Raw genomic sequence first — 18009 nt, forward strand, 5'->3', positions numbered from 1 at the left:
GCTGGAAACAGTGGCCTGGCTATTAAGTCATTGATGATGATTGTCCGCCAACTCTTTCTTGGTTCTGTGAGAACATTTTTCATTTTTATTTGGTAAAGAGCACTTGTCAGCAAAGCTAAAGGCTTGGCAAGCGTAGACTTGATGGTTTCAAAAGAACATGTTCTTGAAAAACCTGGAGTCTAGTGTAGGAAGGTCAAAGAATGATATGTATTCTACACAAGAGTATATATTTGCTGCTTTGGACATCCAATTTTTCACCAAAACAATCATAAATTTAAGTTTTCCCTTCAAAAAAGTGCATGGAATACCAAATAACCTGATGATCTAAAATTGGCTCTTTTAGTATGGTTTTCAGCAAGTTTCTGGCTCACGATCAAACTCAGGACTCAAGGGAAACCCTTCATCTGTTTGTGGGCGTTTTGACTTTCCATAGAGAAGTAAACAAACAAACATATACAGTACCCTTGAGACACACCCACATTGTTAGTGGGCCACTGGAGATTGGGGACTACCTTTTCTGGCACATATATATTTAGTGGCTCTCTCTCCTCTCTGCGGTGCGAGGCGAACCCCTGGCAGCCGACCTAAAACCGTGGAAATTCAATTACAGTTATTTAAGTGTTTCATAAAGCCATAGGAGGCTAGCCAGAGGTATGCTTATAAAACCAGGAGCAAGTGAAGGTGGCGAGTGCTAACGGTCCTGCACTCTCCATGTTGATCTCTTTTTACACTCCCTCTTTCCATCTGTCCCCTTCTCCTCACTTAAAAACGCTGAATGGGTTACCAGGAGGACAATGATAGACAAAACAACAGCCCCAGATACACTCGTAAATCACAGCAGGTTGGCTGAAGTCCCGGATTAAGAGTAGACCGCTGTTTCTGAGCTTTACATATGTCCAAAAGCTCGCAGGGAGACCCACACAGCAAGTCAGGGTCAGGAGCCAATGTAGAATCTACTAAGAGATGAATGAGCATTAAATGGGGAGAGAAAGAGATTTTGAATTTTCTGTACAGCTGGATCAAAAGGAGGACAGGCTGTGCCTCATGGTGTGCCTCAGGTTTCTGTCTTAGGGCCGATTTATATTTTCTTTAAAAGGAAAGTTCTGTCATTGTTGACTCACTCATGTTGTTCCAAACCCAAATTATTATTTTTTTAACATGAAGCACAAAAGTAATTTTAAAGAATAGTACTAGTCAAGCATTTCCATGTATTTTGAAATAGGGACTGAGGCTTTCAAGCTTCAAAAATGATACAAAAGCAGGTGGTCTATAAAACATGTGAGCTATTTTCCATTTCTTCTGATGCCATACAATAGGTTTGAGTGAGAGACAGACCAGAATGTAAGTCATTGTTCAAAGAAAATCTTCCAACCTTGCTCTCCTTGGTGTATTTATGAGAGTGATGGAATTTTTTCTTTTTATGAATCAGTTAATCCAATTTTTCAACTTTCCAATCTACTCCAAAAACATAGCTATCATTTGGCTTCAGAAGACAAAATTTAGTGGTCAAGTTGTATGGACTAGTTTTATTATACATTAATGTGCTTTTGTACCATTCATTAACTTCATTCAGTTCACATTCAATGTAATTTTATGCAAACAAGTGAGCAGTACATTTCTTAAAAATGTAAACTTTTGCATTTGACAGAAAAAAAGTCATACAGTTGGCTACAGTTGAGCTACAGTTGGCTTTTGGGTGCTTCATTAATAGGCATGAATTGGGCAACTTCTTGTGGTGACATGCTCAGTAATTTCTTGCAGTGTGATATAGCCTTTATGAGTACTGGAAGGGATCCCCCAGAGGTTTCCAGCTTTCTCCACAGGCTGCTGTAGGTGCTACAGCAACAAGCTGTGGGGGGAAGCAAGACCACCAAAGCTTAAGCTAGTGGGAGTAGTAAAAGAAAGAGAGAAGTGTGTGCTAAAACACATAATGTTACCAGACAGACGAAAAACCACAACTGCATGTGCTGTAACAGTTTAGAACCAGACCAATTGCTAGGTTTAAATTAAGAGTCAAGGACCCACTTTGTAATGGATCTAGCAATGGTGCTCAGTGACTTTAAATAACTAAAACATTGATGTAGAAGTTAGCTGTGACATGCATACATCATGCACCTATTTTTTGATGGGGCATCAGTGGCAGTCCTTTGACTACTTTATCTCAATCCAAGTAGTCTAGATGTAGTTTTCACTGAAATAAAATCAAACAAAATTAAATGAAATAAAATAAAACAAAATTAAAAAATAAACCTTAAAATACTGAAGTCACATTTAAAAATCCAATTGGCTCAAAAATATGAAGCGCATTATGCTTCTGAAGTGGATCAAACTCAAATCCTATAAAACAAAAAAGACAAACATGAACTTATAAAACCCCTCCCAATTGGGAAAACCTCCATAGACATGCTGTATGATAGGGTTGTATTTAAGAGTGAAGACTAGTAAAATGAGCAGTTCTGTGAAGAGATCAGCCAGGAGAAACTGGGATCATATATAAAGCTATGAGAAAGGAGAAAGTTGAGAATCTCTGAGGACATCTGAATCATGCGTCCCTGCACAGAACATCACAGTTAAGAAGAGCAAACCCCTCACCAACAGACTCTGAACAAGAGCACAGGGCTTCCTCCAGTGACGACACAGCCATAAAAAAACACTGCAGGAATACTGGGCACAGTATCAGAACTTATCTCAAAACGTCATCTACTCATTGACTAAGATTCAAAACTTTTGAATAGTAGTCTAATGGTGTGCTTACATTTTTCTTCTTTCTACAGAACAAAATAACCTTTGCATTAACAGCTAAAGAGTTCAACTGAAGAAAGAAAGAAAGAAAGAAAGAAAGAAAGAAAGAAAGAAAGAAAGAAAGAAAGACTTTAGCTAGGTCTTTACCAGTGCCAGATGCATTCATCATTGGCTACATTAATATCAGTTATTTCAGTTTGGTTTCAAATACAGCAGCCATCTGTTATCTTAGAATAACTGCTGAATGCTTTATTACTGACTGGGTGGGCATGTACAGTCCTAATGGATGAGGTGTAACATGCTTCCCAGGCCTGAAGGAAACTCAGCTTATTAAGCCTGATGACTTATGGAAAACAAATCGCTCCTCAGATAACACCAAAAATGTGCACCCACACTGCGATGCAACTACACTGACCGCTATTACATAAAGCTGTTGAGACAAACCAAATAATCTGTCTTTTTCTCAGAAATTCCACACGTCAAGCACAGGGATGAGATGTAATGAGATGTAATCTCTTCATCTAGACTAGTCGAGACCAGTAATCCGTTAATCCGTTCATCCCTCTCTCATTCATAAATCAATTCTGTATTCGGCTCCACAGGCCTCGTTCCCATACCTCTGAGAGCATAGGGTGGTCCCCCTGCTAGAGCAGCCCGTTTAAGCTTTGCCAAAAACAGTCCTGCGGTTGAGATGTGACAAATAAACTGGGTAAAAAGGTGATATTTTTTTATAGCTGGGACACAATGCATAAAGCTAAAATGGCAACTACAGTAAATGTATTAAAATATAAACCACATTTCTGACAATTACTTAACCGACCGGCTTCGGACACAGAGTGGCACTTAGTACAGTAATAACCAACCCATGTTTGCTAAAATCACATTTTGATTTCCTTTATAGGAAAATAAAAATTGCCAGTACAGTAAGTAAACTCTCCCAGAAAACAAGATACATTATGCAGTTCACCAAAGCAAACTTCCTTGAAATGGAAAGCGGATGCCGTCTGGCTTGGGAGAGATAGAGAGCTGGTTAAAGAGCTGATCAGTTCCAGGACCTCTCTTGTCCCCAGTGATGTTGGTTTGGCGGTGAATCTAGGGGGACCAGGGTTCACGGCTACGCAAACAAACACAGCATAAGGCTGGTTTGGATGTACTCACTAAGGCTTTTTATGGAGAGCCAACAGGGGAAGGGATCTCACTGTGCGAGGGGCGGCACGTATGCAATGTAGCAGCTTTTTCTGGAGGGTCCAGCTCACCACGGTGGGCTGACTCACTCACCGCAGGCTAGTCTGCCGGACAGACAGGATGGATACTGGGATAGCCTGGGAATAGTTTGAGTTAAATATCCTGTTCTCTTGGGAGTTCTCTCTCGCATTCGTCAACTCCCACTTTTATTTACTCGTCTGATCTTAATTAAAAGGAGGGAGAGTAAATAAGTAAAGATGACCAGTCTGCCTTTGTGCCTGCCTTCTATGGTAAACTGAGTTAGGATTTAGGTGGGTGTTTCTTCAACTACAGCCACTTTTGGCTCTGCGGACTATTACAAATAAAAACACTAAAAAGACTTTTTATTCTCAGTGTTGGGGCTCATCTTGAGGTGAGCGAACCATGATGGCAATCCCATCCCAACACTGTGTTGATCTTTCTTTTACAGAGCAAAGTAAATCAAGCAAGAAAAAAGGTTAAGTACACAGTCTGATGGAGGTAAATGCTGAATGTGACATATGGAAATTTTCTGCTTAATATACACAAATAAAGCCACTTAACCTGAGTGATTAATCACAGTGAAGCGATTTCATTCACAAAATGCTGTTGTGGACTTGCTAATGCTCGCATTAAAGAAAAACGTTCAAAAAGGAAGTTAGGTATGTAATAGTAGTTGACTTCTCATACAAGAACCAGTGGCTTTTTACTACATGTGTGATACAGCGAATGAAAATGCGAGTACTGGCATGCATATCTCCTTTCTAGCCTAAAGTTCATGTGGTTTCCATCTAAGAAAAGTCATGTTAGATAACAGTCAAGAAACTAATGGCAACCAAGAATCTCTCACCTTTTTATAGCAAGAGTTCATGTGCACCTGAATTTCTTTAGGGAACAAAACATATTGTAGACATAAGGATGTACACGTGAGGCTTAAAAACGCATGTGAATATTTGTAACACAAGCACTAAATGTCACATAATCAAACCTGTGTCAATAGTGTCTAGAGTGAACTGTCAGTGTAGCGATTTTAGAAGCACAGCTCACAGAGAACCAATCATCTTTCTCTCTGCATAACCTGTTGCAAAATCTACGCTGGTAAATCTTTTGTCCTAAGATTTTTTTGCACACAAAAAAAGGAAAAAAAAGGTGACATTAACCTTTCTAGACAAAAGCATAGCATTGCATCAAAAAACTATTTTTTAACACGTCAGTTATGTGTGACAGGCTGTAAAGTGTTTCATCACCAGGTAATGTTTTACAGCCAAGAACATCAATCTTTTGGTTAGAAAAAGATATCACATTAACATCAAAGTAACATCATTAGAAAAGGGAAAAAAAGAAAAGTGTTTAACCAGTATTATTGTCATGAATGGGGAAAAAAGCTACATGAAAATATATTTAAGTGATATAAAAATAAAAACAAACATAAACAGGAAAAACTAAAATAAAATACACATAAATGATTAAATAAATAAATGATTACAAATTCATTTTAGTTTTAGATAAAACTATCTGAAAAATAAATATAATCATTTGGTTTCTTAAATGTAAACCACTGTTATTTTAATATCACTGAGATATCATTATAGGTTTTATTAATATTCATATTTCGATTTTTTTTTGCATATTTTCTGTGTTCATTTTAATTTAAAGTTAAAGAAATTTGGTTGTGTATTTTTGTCATACTTAGTAATTTTTGTTTTTTAATATATGTCTATATAGTTTTTATATATATTTTTAACTTCAGTTTTAGTTTTAGTTATTTTACTAAATTAAAAAGAGAAATGTTGCCTCGGCAACTAGCTGAAATAAAATGTTTCTTATAGTTTATTTAATTTAACATTTATTTTATTACAAGTTACAAATTTGTTATTTTAAATATAAAAATGGGTTTTAATTTTATTATGTGTTTAAGTTGGAATCACAGACAGACTCTTCGTACTTCACCATGTCCAAAGTGCAAACAAAGTCTGCTTTTCAAATTGTACAATCATGAGTGTGCCAAAATATGCGTATTGGCATTAAAAAGAGATTTAGATCTGGTCATCCAGCAGTGCTGAAACTGCTAGGTTTTCTGGCTTTCCAGAGAACAGGGCACAATGATACACCTTCAGCATTCCCACTCCAAATTCCCTGATAATCTAGGATTAATTCCCAGCTCTGCCCTTCCTCCTGAGCTCCTTGCCAAATAAGATAGCTTGCCAGCCTGGCAACTGAGTGCTAATTGTAATATTTCTTTCACCCTTCTGTTTATGCGGCATCTAATCTGGGCTGGGAGTGCTGCTCTGCTTCAGGACATTCAACTGACTCACTGAGCTCTGGTCACTTCAGTACTTCTGCCCTCTAGGGGAAGACGAACCATTTAGACAACACAAATTCACACATATACATGTTAAACACTTGAGTTCTTCTGTTTTGAAAGCTTGGAAACTATTCCAAACACACTTTGACCTTAAAGGTTGTGTCCAAATCTCCAAACCAACATTCTGAATGATCCATCTGAAAGATATTATACAACAGCAGCACATGAGTCTTTGTTCTGCTGCCAACAAGAACTAAATTTAAAACAATCAATGACTATTAAAAGCCAAATTCACAACATTCCAGATGTTGTTGTGACAGTTTAAGGAAGTCTCAGCAGCAGCAATGAATTAAATACACTCGTTATTGAAAATGAATGTTTAACTTGTCCTGATTGAGCTGTAGTCCAAGCCAAAGGAAGTACACTAGCCAGGCCTGACTACCTAAAAATTACAGCTTTCACCTCAGTTTGAAGACCTTTCTGGCAATCATGCTCTATAATGCAACAAGCACAGACAAAAACCCAATCTCTTACGCACACAGAAACTACCTTTAATCACTATCTTCCCAACAACATTCAAGTCACGTAAGGTTGTGATTTAAGAATAATTTTACAGTTGGCTTGGCTGTGGGTTGTTGGAACAACTAGTCTAAGGCCCAGATTAGACATAATGTGTTTTTTGCAGTGAGAGGTGCCTATTTAAAATTGGTTTCTATTGGCTGTTAGTGTTTTGCATGTGGTTTATGTGCCCCAGGCGCCTTGCGTTTTAGCCGCCTGCTGTGCTTCGTGTTTTTGTAGGAGCGCTCTGAGTGCCTGAAGTAAAAAAAACAAACAAAAAAACACCTCTGAGAAGAAAAGCGCCCAACGTCATTCACAGTTTTTTTTTTTTTCATTGTCCAATCAATTGAATGGAGAGGCGGACCTTCCGTTGTGGTGACATTAGTTTACTGTGGCTTGGAACATTTGAGACCAGACTGCAATGATGGAGAAATTTGTGGTGGCTGTCGCCGGTAACTCGGAGCTGTAATTTTTTTTACGTTTCTGCTAATATGACAGTTTACCTAACATCAAACCAAAGGTTCTAGAGCATTCGTGCTATAATCCTTGATTAGACTGACAGGACAGCTGATTCGTTTGTTGCCTAGCAACATAGAAAAAATGAAAGTCAGCACATTGACCTTTTCTAAATTAAAAAAAGTAAACCAAAAAATGGCAGCACTGTGCGCCTTGCATTTTCAAGTCTGAAAAATGCTTTCTGTCTGATCAGGGCCTAAAGGAGCTATTTATAATAACGCAGGTTTAGGGTCACAAGACACAAATGAGATAAAGCCAAAAAGCCATTCACACACAACACATTTTTGAAAAGTGTTTGAGCTAACACCTTGTGTCTTTTGCAGGTGTCTCACTGCCAAATAAAGCTAATAAAGCCTACTTTATCATATTTGATTCACACATGTATATGACCTCTTAACTCTAAATATTAAAAAAACTTTGTTTAAGAACCCTTCTGTCATCTGATTGACTTTTTATACCTTATAAGCAAGGCAAAAATGCCTTTTAGTTTAATTGTAGAAAGTCCCTTTCAGGTCATGTAGGGGTGTCTTTTTGCTGTGAAGACTTTTTTTTTTAAGTAAACATAGGAATAACGTTTATATGGCTAATAATATTTCAAGACATAGTAGACTGAAGCAACTTGGGCTTACTTAACTATCCATTTCATAATTTTTTTTTATTTAAATAATTAGAGTATCAATAGCTAGGTTTCCATCCAAAGCTGTGAATTTAACTTATGCGCAAAATTGGAATATCGCACAAAACATTTGCAAACAAGCACCGTTTCCATCCAAAGAGTCGAAGAGAACAAAATCGTCACTTCCTTATAAACTGACTAAGAAAAGTAGGAGATACTGAATATAATAATTTTCCTATATAATAAATCAATTGCACCTCAGAACAAGCAGACGAAACATAGATTATTATTATTTTTATTATTATTATTATACAGATTATTATACAGAAATTCTTTGATGACAGACTTTGCTCGGGCATTTCCAAATGACCATATAACAACATTTCAGATGCTGTGAAACAAGATCGGTCCACTGGTTAGTAAAGATTTACAGTCCCCCGCAGTCACGTGACTTTTTAAAATACGCTTGGAGGAAATTTATTCACAAAATACATTTCCATCTGCCATTATTCACATTAACCCTTTTTCGCACAAGTCAAAAACCAACTCAAGCGAGCGTAAAAACTTTTTTTCAATTAAGGCATTTTTATTCAAAATTCAGCGTTTCAATCACTCAATTCTGATGCGATACTTCAAAATGCACATAAAAGCAGGGTGATGGAAACCCAGTTAATGAGAGTTTATGATACATCAGTGAGTACATGATACATCAAGCTTTTGAGGAACATTTATTTGTACATCTCTCAATCCTCATTGCATTGCACTTACATTTTTCCCCTTGCATTTTTTTCCACGTCTTCTGTTTTAAAAATAAAAATACAGTGTTAATGGACCCTTAACACAGCATTCTTGCATTAAAAATGGCCCTCAAAATGTTTATTTCATTGAACCAGCATCTTTAAAATGCTTAAATGGTATAAATGATATTCAACAAACCCAAAAATGTCTCAGAAAACTATCAAACAACACACGAAAAATTTTTATTGCTGTAAAATGTATTGTTGATGGTGGTGAATTTGTTGTAAAAGCTCAGCTTTGATGGCTACAGCAGTGATTTAAAGAGCTAACAATTCTGAAGAAGTTTAAACGTGCTGACAGTCTCACAGCACGCTAAAACACAGCACGTTGTCAGCACACTAAAAACTTTAAAAATGCTTTACGTTTAAAGCAGAAATGTTAATAAAAGCAACTAGTTGTCCATTCTGACAACTAGTCAGATCCTGCTTGGATCTGACTCATCCCTTGTAGAAATAGTGCAAACGACAAAGAAAAATAAATAAAAACAGAAAAAAAAACTTTATCACTATGTTCTCAACTCATCTATCACAGACAAAAGTGCCCGGGCGAAACCCCGCTGGCCACCTGACATTCTTCTCCCTTCCTCCCATGACACGAGGACTAAATTAAAACAACATCCAGTCAGCGCACTGCTTCAAAGCGACTAAAACACCCCTCCTTTCTCTCTCCCTCCTGCCTGCTTGGATCGTTTTCAAACACAAACAATTTAATAAAAGATAGATGTTTAATCTCCTCCATTCCAGAACAAGAGCACTGCTGTGAAACCCAATCTCTGCTTAGTCTCAGCAGCCGGACACACAGAGGCACCGCTGCTATGGCTAACAAACGGAATGCATTAAAGTCGAGAGGGACAGACGGAAAAAAGTGAGCGATGGAGGCACAGAACACAAAAACAAAAAAACAAACAGCATTTCGCTTGCTAGTTATTCGCAAATCATATAAGAAAGGCCAAGGTCAATTTTACAATACTGAAGTGTCGGCGAAGCAGCTTAGTCTTATTTGGATTAGCAAAGAGCGAATTCGGAAAGACACGGAGCGGAATACAAACAGCGGGCCTAGCAGCTGGGATAAAAAGTTGAAGCTACAAGCTAAAAGAGGAGGAAATTACAAGTAGCATGACTCAAGGGCAATGCATTCTCCGGACAGTTCCTCTCCCAAACTGGAACACATGTGCAAACGGAAACAGAGAACCAAACATGAAATGGGTTACAACTCATCTGTTTTGCTACGTTTAACATTAAAAGCCCAATCGGCAGAGTTCAACCGAATCAAATGCTTCAAAATGTTGAGTTCACTGAGCTCATATGGATCGTCTTTACTCCGGGTGAGAGGCTTCACAAACAATGAGCTTAAAAACGCTCGAATGCAGTCAACATGTTGAGATAAGCTCCATTAGCTTGCCCTACAGAGAAACACTGACAAGGTTAATGAAGATTTCTGGCAAAGGTGCAAAGCATTACATTCATTCTGATTAAGGGGACATGGAATGGAAATGGTGGATGACAGGTAGTATGAAGAACAAGCTGCGGAGGGCATCTTGCAGTCAGACTACAAATGGAGGTATAGATCAAACATGACAGATACATGCGTTTACTAAGCTTACATATCACTCCATACCATGCACAGCTATGTTTTTGTTCTTGCGTGTCGATCGCGTGGCTCAGAGATGGACAGATTCAATCGACCTCCTTGGTTCTTTTTACAATCTATTCTGTATTTTTCATCTCCTCCTTATGCTTGGGCTACAGCTGGAGCGCAGGAGGCTTGGAATCCACTCCCAGAGTCACGGAGGGGGTGTTAGTCTTGCATTTCACCAGCCAAACTGATTAAATTCAAATTGTATAATTGTGACCAAAGCTTAAAATTTTAATTGGATTTGAGCTATGGCTCATGAAAATCATTTTGTTTGACGTTAATGCAAGTGATTCTACAAGGTACATCAATTCTAGAACTTCAACTGCAGAAACGTACAGAGCAAAATCTCATTGCAGAAGTATAAATAATGAGACAACCAATACTTCTTCACAAAACTACATGCAGATTTTTTTTTTAACAATGAGACATTGGGAAGTAAAATGAAACACAAAATCTAAAAACAAATTTATGCCAAGTATGCCTTAAATTGATCAAAAGTGACAGTAAAGACTGTTTAAACTGTTCTACGCATTGATAATATTTCTAGAGCACCAAATGAGCATTTTACAATTATTAGAATGATTGTGAAAGATCATGTGACACTATGAAGCCTGGAGAAAAATCAACTTTGCCATTATATAAATAAATCAAATTTCAAAAAATTGATGAATGGATGGATGGATGGATATTATACGCCATATATTAAGTCTGTGACTCGCTTGGCAACATCCAACCTTTCTGTTTCATACACACACTCAGTAAATCATCTTGATTTGTACAGTGGGACATGCTGAGATTCTTACCTGGGCGATGTTTTTGTTGAGCAAATAGACACCATATTCGAACTGGAAACGCTCTCCTCTGGGGTAAAGAGGGAACCTACAAACAAGAGAAGCAAAGAGGCATCATGAGAAAGAGTCTCAGCACTCACCTCTGAACTATTACACATGGTTCCCATATTAAACACAAAGCAAAGAACATTTTTTATGAGGTCATAATCAGTTCATAACTTTGCATTGGACAACCTCAGTAGACAAACAGTAGGTAATCTGGATAAACAGCTAACCAACAAATGGAACCCTGAAACTAATAACTGTATTTACAAACCAACGCTCAGAGTCAGGAATCTTTCAGTGTTTAAGGGCATTTATGTCCTGTGAAGTTAACCGGGCAATGATGATGCCCCAAACTCTTCAAAAACTCCACAAGGCAACATGCTCTTTCTAACACAAGACATTTCAGCAGATGTTAAGAGACCTCCTGGTGCTCTGGAGGTCTGGTTCTGATCTGCTTCTCAAATGCATTACTGAAACACAATCTATTATCCATTAAATTCATCATTCTGGCTTGCTTCTATAGGTCAGTTCTCATTTAAACCACAAGCGTAATCATGAATCAGAAATGGCCGAACGGCACACAATATCAATGTCTACATCAGAGCAACGTATTTTGAACTAACTAGTCAAGATTCACAACAGATGAACATGCTGGACTATTATTTTAATTCTGAAGGGTGCACATTGGAGCATTTACTGAGAACTTAAGACTTCAGAAAAAGCTTTTATTATTAAAAATAGAGCCAATACAAACAGGTACATGTTCCAGAGATCACTGGAAGACTGTGATGTGGACAAGACTTATCTTTAGCTGATCCAGTCATAATATTAAAGCAATACATCAATATTAATATTGATCATTAGCCACTAAAATATGAACGAGAACTAAATTTGCACTTCTAAGAAAGAAATGCAAGTGCTTGCAATGCACCAAAAGAGTAGTATGAAAGTTTAATACTGTTAAAATTATCTTAGGTTTAGGCTGCAATTCAAAGTCATTAAAATCAAATAAAAAATAAGAATAAAAGTAAAATAACAAAAATTAAGATGAATAAATAAATCAATTCAATTAACAAAAACAAGAACTATATTCACGATGAAATATAAGTGATTGCAATTGACCAGAATAATAACATTAAAGTTGAATAGTGCTAAATTACGCTTAGGTTTAGGCTTTGGTTAAAATAAAATAATAAAATAAAATGTACATTACATTTCCATAAGAAAATATAGGTGTTTGCAAGCGACCAAAATAGTATTAAATATTATAAGTTTGATAATGCAGTATGTACACTTGGGTATAAGGTTTTGGTTTAATTAATAGAATAGAATAGAATAGAATAGAATAGAATAGAATATGGAAAAACTTGGAAAATGGAAAAAGGGAGTAGATGTGGAGAGTGTCAAAAACAGTAATACTAATAGTTTATATTTTATTTGATCAGTGATAGTCAAAGGGGGAATTTATTTTTTAAAGCTTTAATCTTACATTTTTTAAGAAGCATACTACATATTTCTATAGAAAATTGTGGAAAAGAACAATAAAAACAGAATGCATGAGGAAGATCAAAATGATCCAATTGTGTCAGCAGTTCATTCTGAGTTTTGTAGCAATGGATTCGTTTAAAAAACATGCAGACCTCCTGAACCGAACATCCTATTTGTTTTATTGGCGAACTTGGCTTGAAAAACCCAGTTGGAAAGTCCCTCTGAGAAAACTTAGGATAGAAAAGGTTCAACAAACAGACAAAAAGACAACTCGTGAATATTCTGCACCTTCCTCGAAGCTGCTTCCACTAACACCTGACATAACTTCAGCCTCCTAATATCAGAGTACGACATTACTGCCCTGTTATTAAGAGGGAGGGAGAGAAACAGTGAGAGAGAGACAGAACAAGAAGAGGACAGAAAAGCCTTCAGCTTAACCACCTGAGATCAACAAAAACATCACCACTTTAACCACAAAGCTCTCCTGACAGCACTGTCAGGCTTGTTAAAACACCGCGTCTGTGTTTTCAAGACCATACCTGAGGAATGCAGTTATAAGAGTCGCATGATTGTGAACGAGCGATGTAGAGTCATTCATCTTTTATTTTCACAAAACGTCTCAGTAGGAGAGGTAGTGGACTGTAACCGGTCTGGGGTCACACACTTTAGCTTACGGGCAGCAGACACCAAAACCCAGAGGTGTGAGTGATCTTCCAGAAGTTCCTCTGTAATCCGTGAGGACTTTTTGTCAGTAGCACCTGGAACTCATGCTTTTAATCGTGGAAGAGTGGAGACAGACCCAGCAATTCCCTCAACTTCCTGTCTTAACAATTCTGTCTCTCGTACACACACACTCTCACATACTTCCTGTCTGACCAGTAAGACCCAGGGGGGGCATAATCTTGAAGCAGGTGCACAGTTAAAACCCTCAACGGACTCAACACACACGCACACACTTCAGCATGTCATTCATGTCACTTTGAGTGTAAAGGAGCAGAACAAGGTACATCTTAGTCCTCACACACACCTAGTGAGCTTCCCCTGCTGCCTTCCAAGATAACATCCTAACAGCCATAGAAACTCATAAGTGGCCAAGGTAGAAGATTTTATATTGAAAGTAATAAAGCATCAGTATAGGCGGTTTTGTTAATAAATGTAAATATTGGCATATAATTATAAAATATTATTTACATATAAAAATAATATTATTTAGAAATAATGTAAAATATCAGTAAACAAAAAAAACATTTACAAACATGCATCTGGTTCCGGAATTTAACATTGCTTGGCTGCCAATCACATCCTGGCAAGCCACATTTTACCACATTCCATAGAAACAACCACAGTAAGCCAGCCAAAAATCACTTGCACACACACAAACACATGCAGACGTGCACACACACAGTCACCTAACAGTGATTAATGAGCGCTCTCCGGTGTGTGTGTGAGATCATACTGCTGTGACTCTGGTTCACAGAGCACCAGGAATTCCTCAAGGGAATGTCCAGTCAAATATATTATAACAGAGCAACAGGAGGCAGGAACAAAGTATGCGTGTATGTCTGTGTGTGTGTGTAAGCATGTGTACGTACTTATGTGAAAATTGAGTTCAGGTAAGAGGACAGAAAGAGAGAGAAATGGAAAGGAAATGAGAATGGTTTTATCACTATTGGAAATGTGAAGAATTACATTGAGACCTGGAGAAATGTTCACTCTCACTCTCACATGGCAGGATAACACTTATATTCACCCCACACCTCGCAAAATGTCACACAAAACAAGGAACACTGCAAATGGATGAGTTTAGTTGGATATCCTGAATATATATAGCCTGAATGCACTGTAAGTCGCTTTGGATAAAAGCGTCTGCTAAATGCATAAATTTAATTTTAATTATTTTAATTTATATCAGTTTAACAGTGACCCATATTGCTTGTTCGCCAAAACAGTGCTGGTGCTTCGTCTCAGAACAGGGCAGAACCATTGACTAGAGAATTAAAAGATGATGTAACTTAATGTTACTATATAATCTGGCCATAAAATAATCATAGCACACTGTCTTTGTTAACAAGTCATAAAATCTTGGAATAAAAAAAAATAATGAATATATATATTTATATCTATCTTTCAAGTTACTAAAAACATTTTAAAATCTTAGTATTGTTTTAAAAATAAAAATGTAAATAATTATTCATTTTAATAATTTTTTTTAAATGAAAAGAAATAAGTGACATTTTTAAACAATTTTAAATTATTTTAAGAAATTGCTTTATAATTATAAATAAATAAATATACTTATTATAAACCATCTTAAGTCATTTAATTTTTAATACCTAAATAATACTTATTATATATATATATATATATATATATATATATATATATATATATATATATATATATATATATATATATATATATATATATATATATATATATATATATATATATATATATATATATATATGTGTGTGTGTGTGTGTGTGTGTGTGTGTGTGTGTGTGTGTGGGTGAGACTGAAGACAACATTGTATCACCCCTCACCCTAACCAATAGATTTAAGGGCATTTAGGGATTTAAGGGATTTTAACTGTGGAGACAATTTGTCCCATCCAGAACCTTATAGCAACTTTGCTTTCATCGTTGTACCTCCTCAAACGCAGGGGGTCACCAGTAGCTGTACTTTTCCAGTAAATATTTGTGACGAGATAAGACAACCGCACGAACAAGGCTCCATGTTTCCACATTTGCTGAAACTTCCTTCTGAAGCATGATCTGGAATGTTACTCAATGTAAAAAAAAAAAGGTTTTGATAATTGAACATGAAAGCAACACAGATTCTCATTCACTTTCCTTCTGACGCTTTCCATATTCTCTCACTCACACCAGTGTAAAAAATGATTATTCAAGCTGCAAATGAAACACGATTAGAACACAGCAGTATGTTGTAATTTGTAATGGTGTAATTTATCTGTAATTTCTACACCAAGTAATAAATCCTACACCAATCCTTTTTTTTAGTGGTTGTTTTTTAGTGTGATATCATATAGTAACTAAACAAGAGGAGAAGAGAGACGAGACAGGCATGTATGATTACAAAAAGCTCCTTTGTGAGACTGGATATTTACATATACTTTGAGTGAGTGTATGTTTTGCATGCGTCACCTCAAATCATTTCATGACCTCATGTTAGCACACAAGCTCTATGTTCTGTTTAACCACTCTATGACAAAGTGATGGTGCTCAGCCAAGAACTGACCACTCTAAAGCAGACTCAACAAACTAACTGATCTCCTAATGCAATCACTTCTGATTTATCACATACTCACAAACAGGAAATCAGCTTCACTCAACAGTACATCTGAAGATCTTTTGTTACAAAAAAGTCAATCTTGAAATAAAAAGAGAGGAGACTGAGGTTATATTGATGAGAGGTACTTTTTACCTACCATATTTTTGTGACAAGTTTTGAGATTTGCTGTAAAAATTAGCTTCTTTAAAGTGGTAGAGAAACGGAAATAGTGACAGATTTTTATAGTGTAAAAAGAATGAAACATGCATGGATGAATTGTTCACAATAAGATCTAGACTATGCATTTAGAAAATTAATTGGGTGAAATATCATTAATGCAGACTTTAAAGTAAACAACATTGGTGAGCTACGTTATATAATGCAAACACATTCCTACATATTTAAGTGTGACACAATGTATCTAAATACTTTCAGGGCCACTATAATTTATACTACAGTTTGTTTAGTCCTGCTTTGATCATTTTAAAATCATCTGCAAACATTATGCAAACAAACATTATGTACGCAAAAGCAATAGAAATATTTCACTTAATAAATGGTATATGAAAAAGTTCAGATGGATTGCATAATAAATAACTATAACATACAGTAAAAAGTGTTTCCTTCCTGTTCTCCAGCCTCATTTCTGGTTTTAATTAAACAGCTGGGGCTGGGGGTGGGGGGTTGTACAACTTATTCTCTTACACCAGCTCATAAAGAAACTAAGATGACAGGTTAAGTGACCCACAAATTTCTTTTGGACCTTTTCAAGACAAACGCATGTTTTAAAAGACAGGCGGAAAATGTCAGAACAGTTACAACAAGGGCTATCAGCGATTAAAACAGCATTGCATGGCAGATGCTCAGTGTAATCGTTTCAATGATATTGGTAGTTACAGCTATGGTTGATTTATATGGCAAGTGCTGCCATTAGCGGTGACAGTCTGGAGGCAGGTGTTTGTTTAAAAGCAGCTAGGTTGATTTATGACTCCCCACGCCTGAAACTGCATTAAAAACATGTTAGTTATGGGAATGTTCTCCATTTCAATTGCGAATGAATGAACAATGTGTATAGTGGGAACGCTGAAAAGTATGTTTCATATATGCACAAACAGAAAAGGAGATAGCACGTTATTATGCACGTTTGGAGTATCAGTTATTATATGTAAACAGGCAGGCGGATCGCACATATGCCGAGGCTTGTGGAGAGTATACATTAGTGCAGGTCATTTGGAGTAGCTGGGAAGATTATCAACAGTTCCTGGACTTATGCATGATCTGCTCCGACCACCCACCAAATGGCAGGCTGCTGCAGTATTCCCTTAACTCTCATCGAGGCCCAGTCGCACGCCAAGCAGATGCAAAGACTGAAACTTCATAACGAAGATCGTGGCTAGTCTGGAAAACTGCAGCGTGAGTATAAAAATTCTCAGTCAAATACCAGAAGACCAAAGGGAACAACAATCAAAAGTTTAATAGGGAAGTTGAGTTGGTTAGTTTTTTCCAATGAAAATACAGAAAATAAAGTTTATATGAAGATCTAGGGATGCACCAATATTCATTTTCTGCCCAATAAAATGTAATATTCACATAAATTAAATGATTTTATACATATACAAAATTATAAATAATAACCTAACCAGATACTGTATCAATATATTGTGTAGCACTAATAAGCACAAAAAAAATTATGAAAATTGTATAATAATATTATATAATATTCATATAATCAATATATTGTGCAGCCCTGTTAGGAACGAAACATAATGAAGACCATAAACCTCTTCCAGACTGGAAAACTACTTAAGACCAACACCTAAGAACAAGATCATTTTTTTACAAACAAGATTGTTGACGATTTTAAGGAAAATAAATGGAGCAATCAAAATAAGTCATTTCAAATAAGAAGGCTTTCCAAGCATCATAAACGGGTATCCCAACATATACAAGTTTAATCTGACTACTCAAAACATGCTCAAAGATGGAGACAATTTGGACCTGAAGATAATAACAAGAGCTGA

At 36.5% G+C, this 18009-nt stretch overlaps 1 protein-coding gene across 3 annotated transcripts in view; it reads right to left on the bottom strand.

Moving 5' to 3' along the window:
* The window catches only part of LOC132132579 (UV radiation resistance-associated gene protein-like), a 97099-nt gene that overhangs the window by 34787 nt on the left and 44303 nt on the right, over window positions 1-18009 (bottom strand). For all 3 annotated transcript variants that reach the window (XM_059545008.1, XM_059545007.1, XM_059545006.1), the window contains exon 13: window positions 11177-11252. In XM_059545008.1, the coding sequence (XP_059400991.1) occupies window positions 11177-11252 (76 nt within the window). The remainder of the gene's footprint in view (window positions 1-11176; window positions 11253-18009) is intronic.

Source organism: Carassius carassius, chromosome 49 (genome assembly GCF_963082965.1).
Source record: "Carassius carassius chromosome 49, fCarCar2.1, whole genome shotgun sequence".
NCBI classification, from domain to species: domain Eukaryota; kingdom Metazoa; phylum Chordata; class Actinopteri; order Cypriniformes; family Cyprinidae; genus Carassius; species Carassius carassius.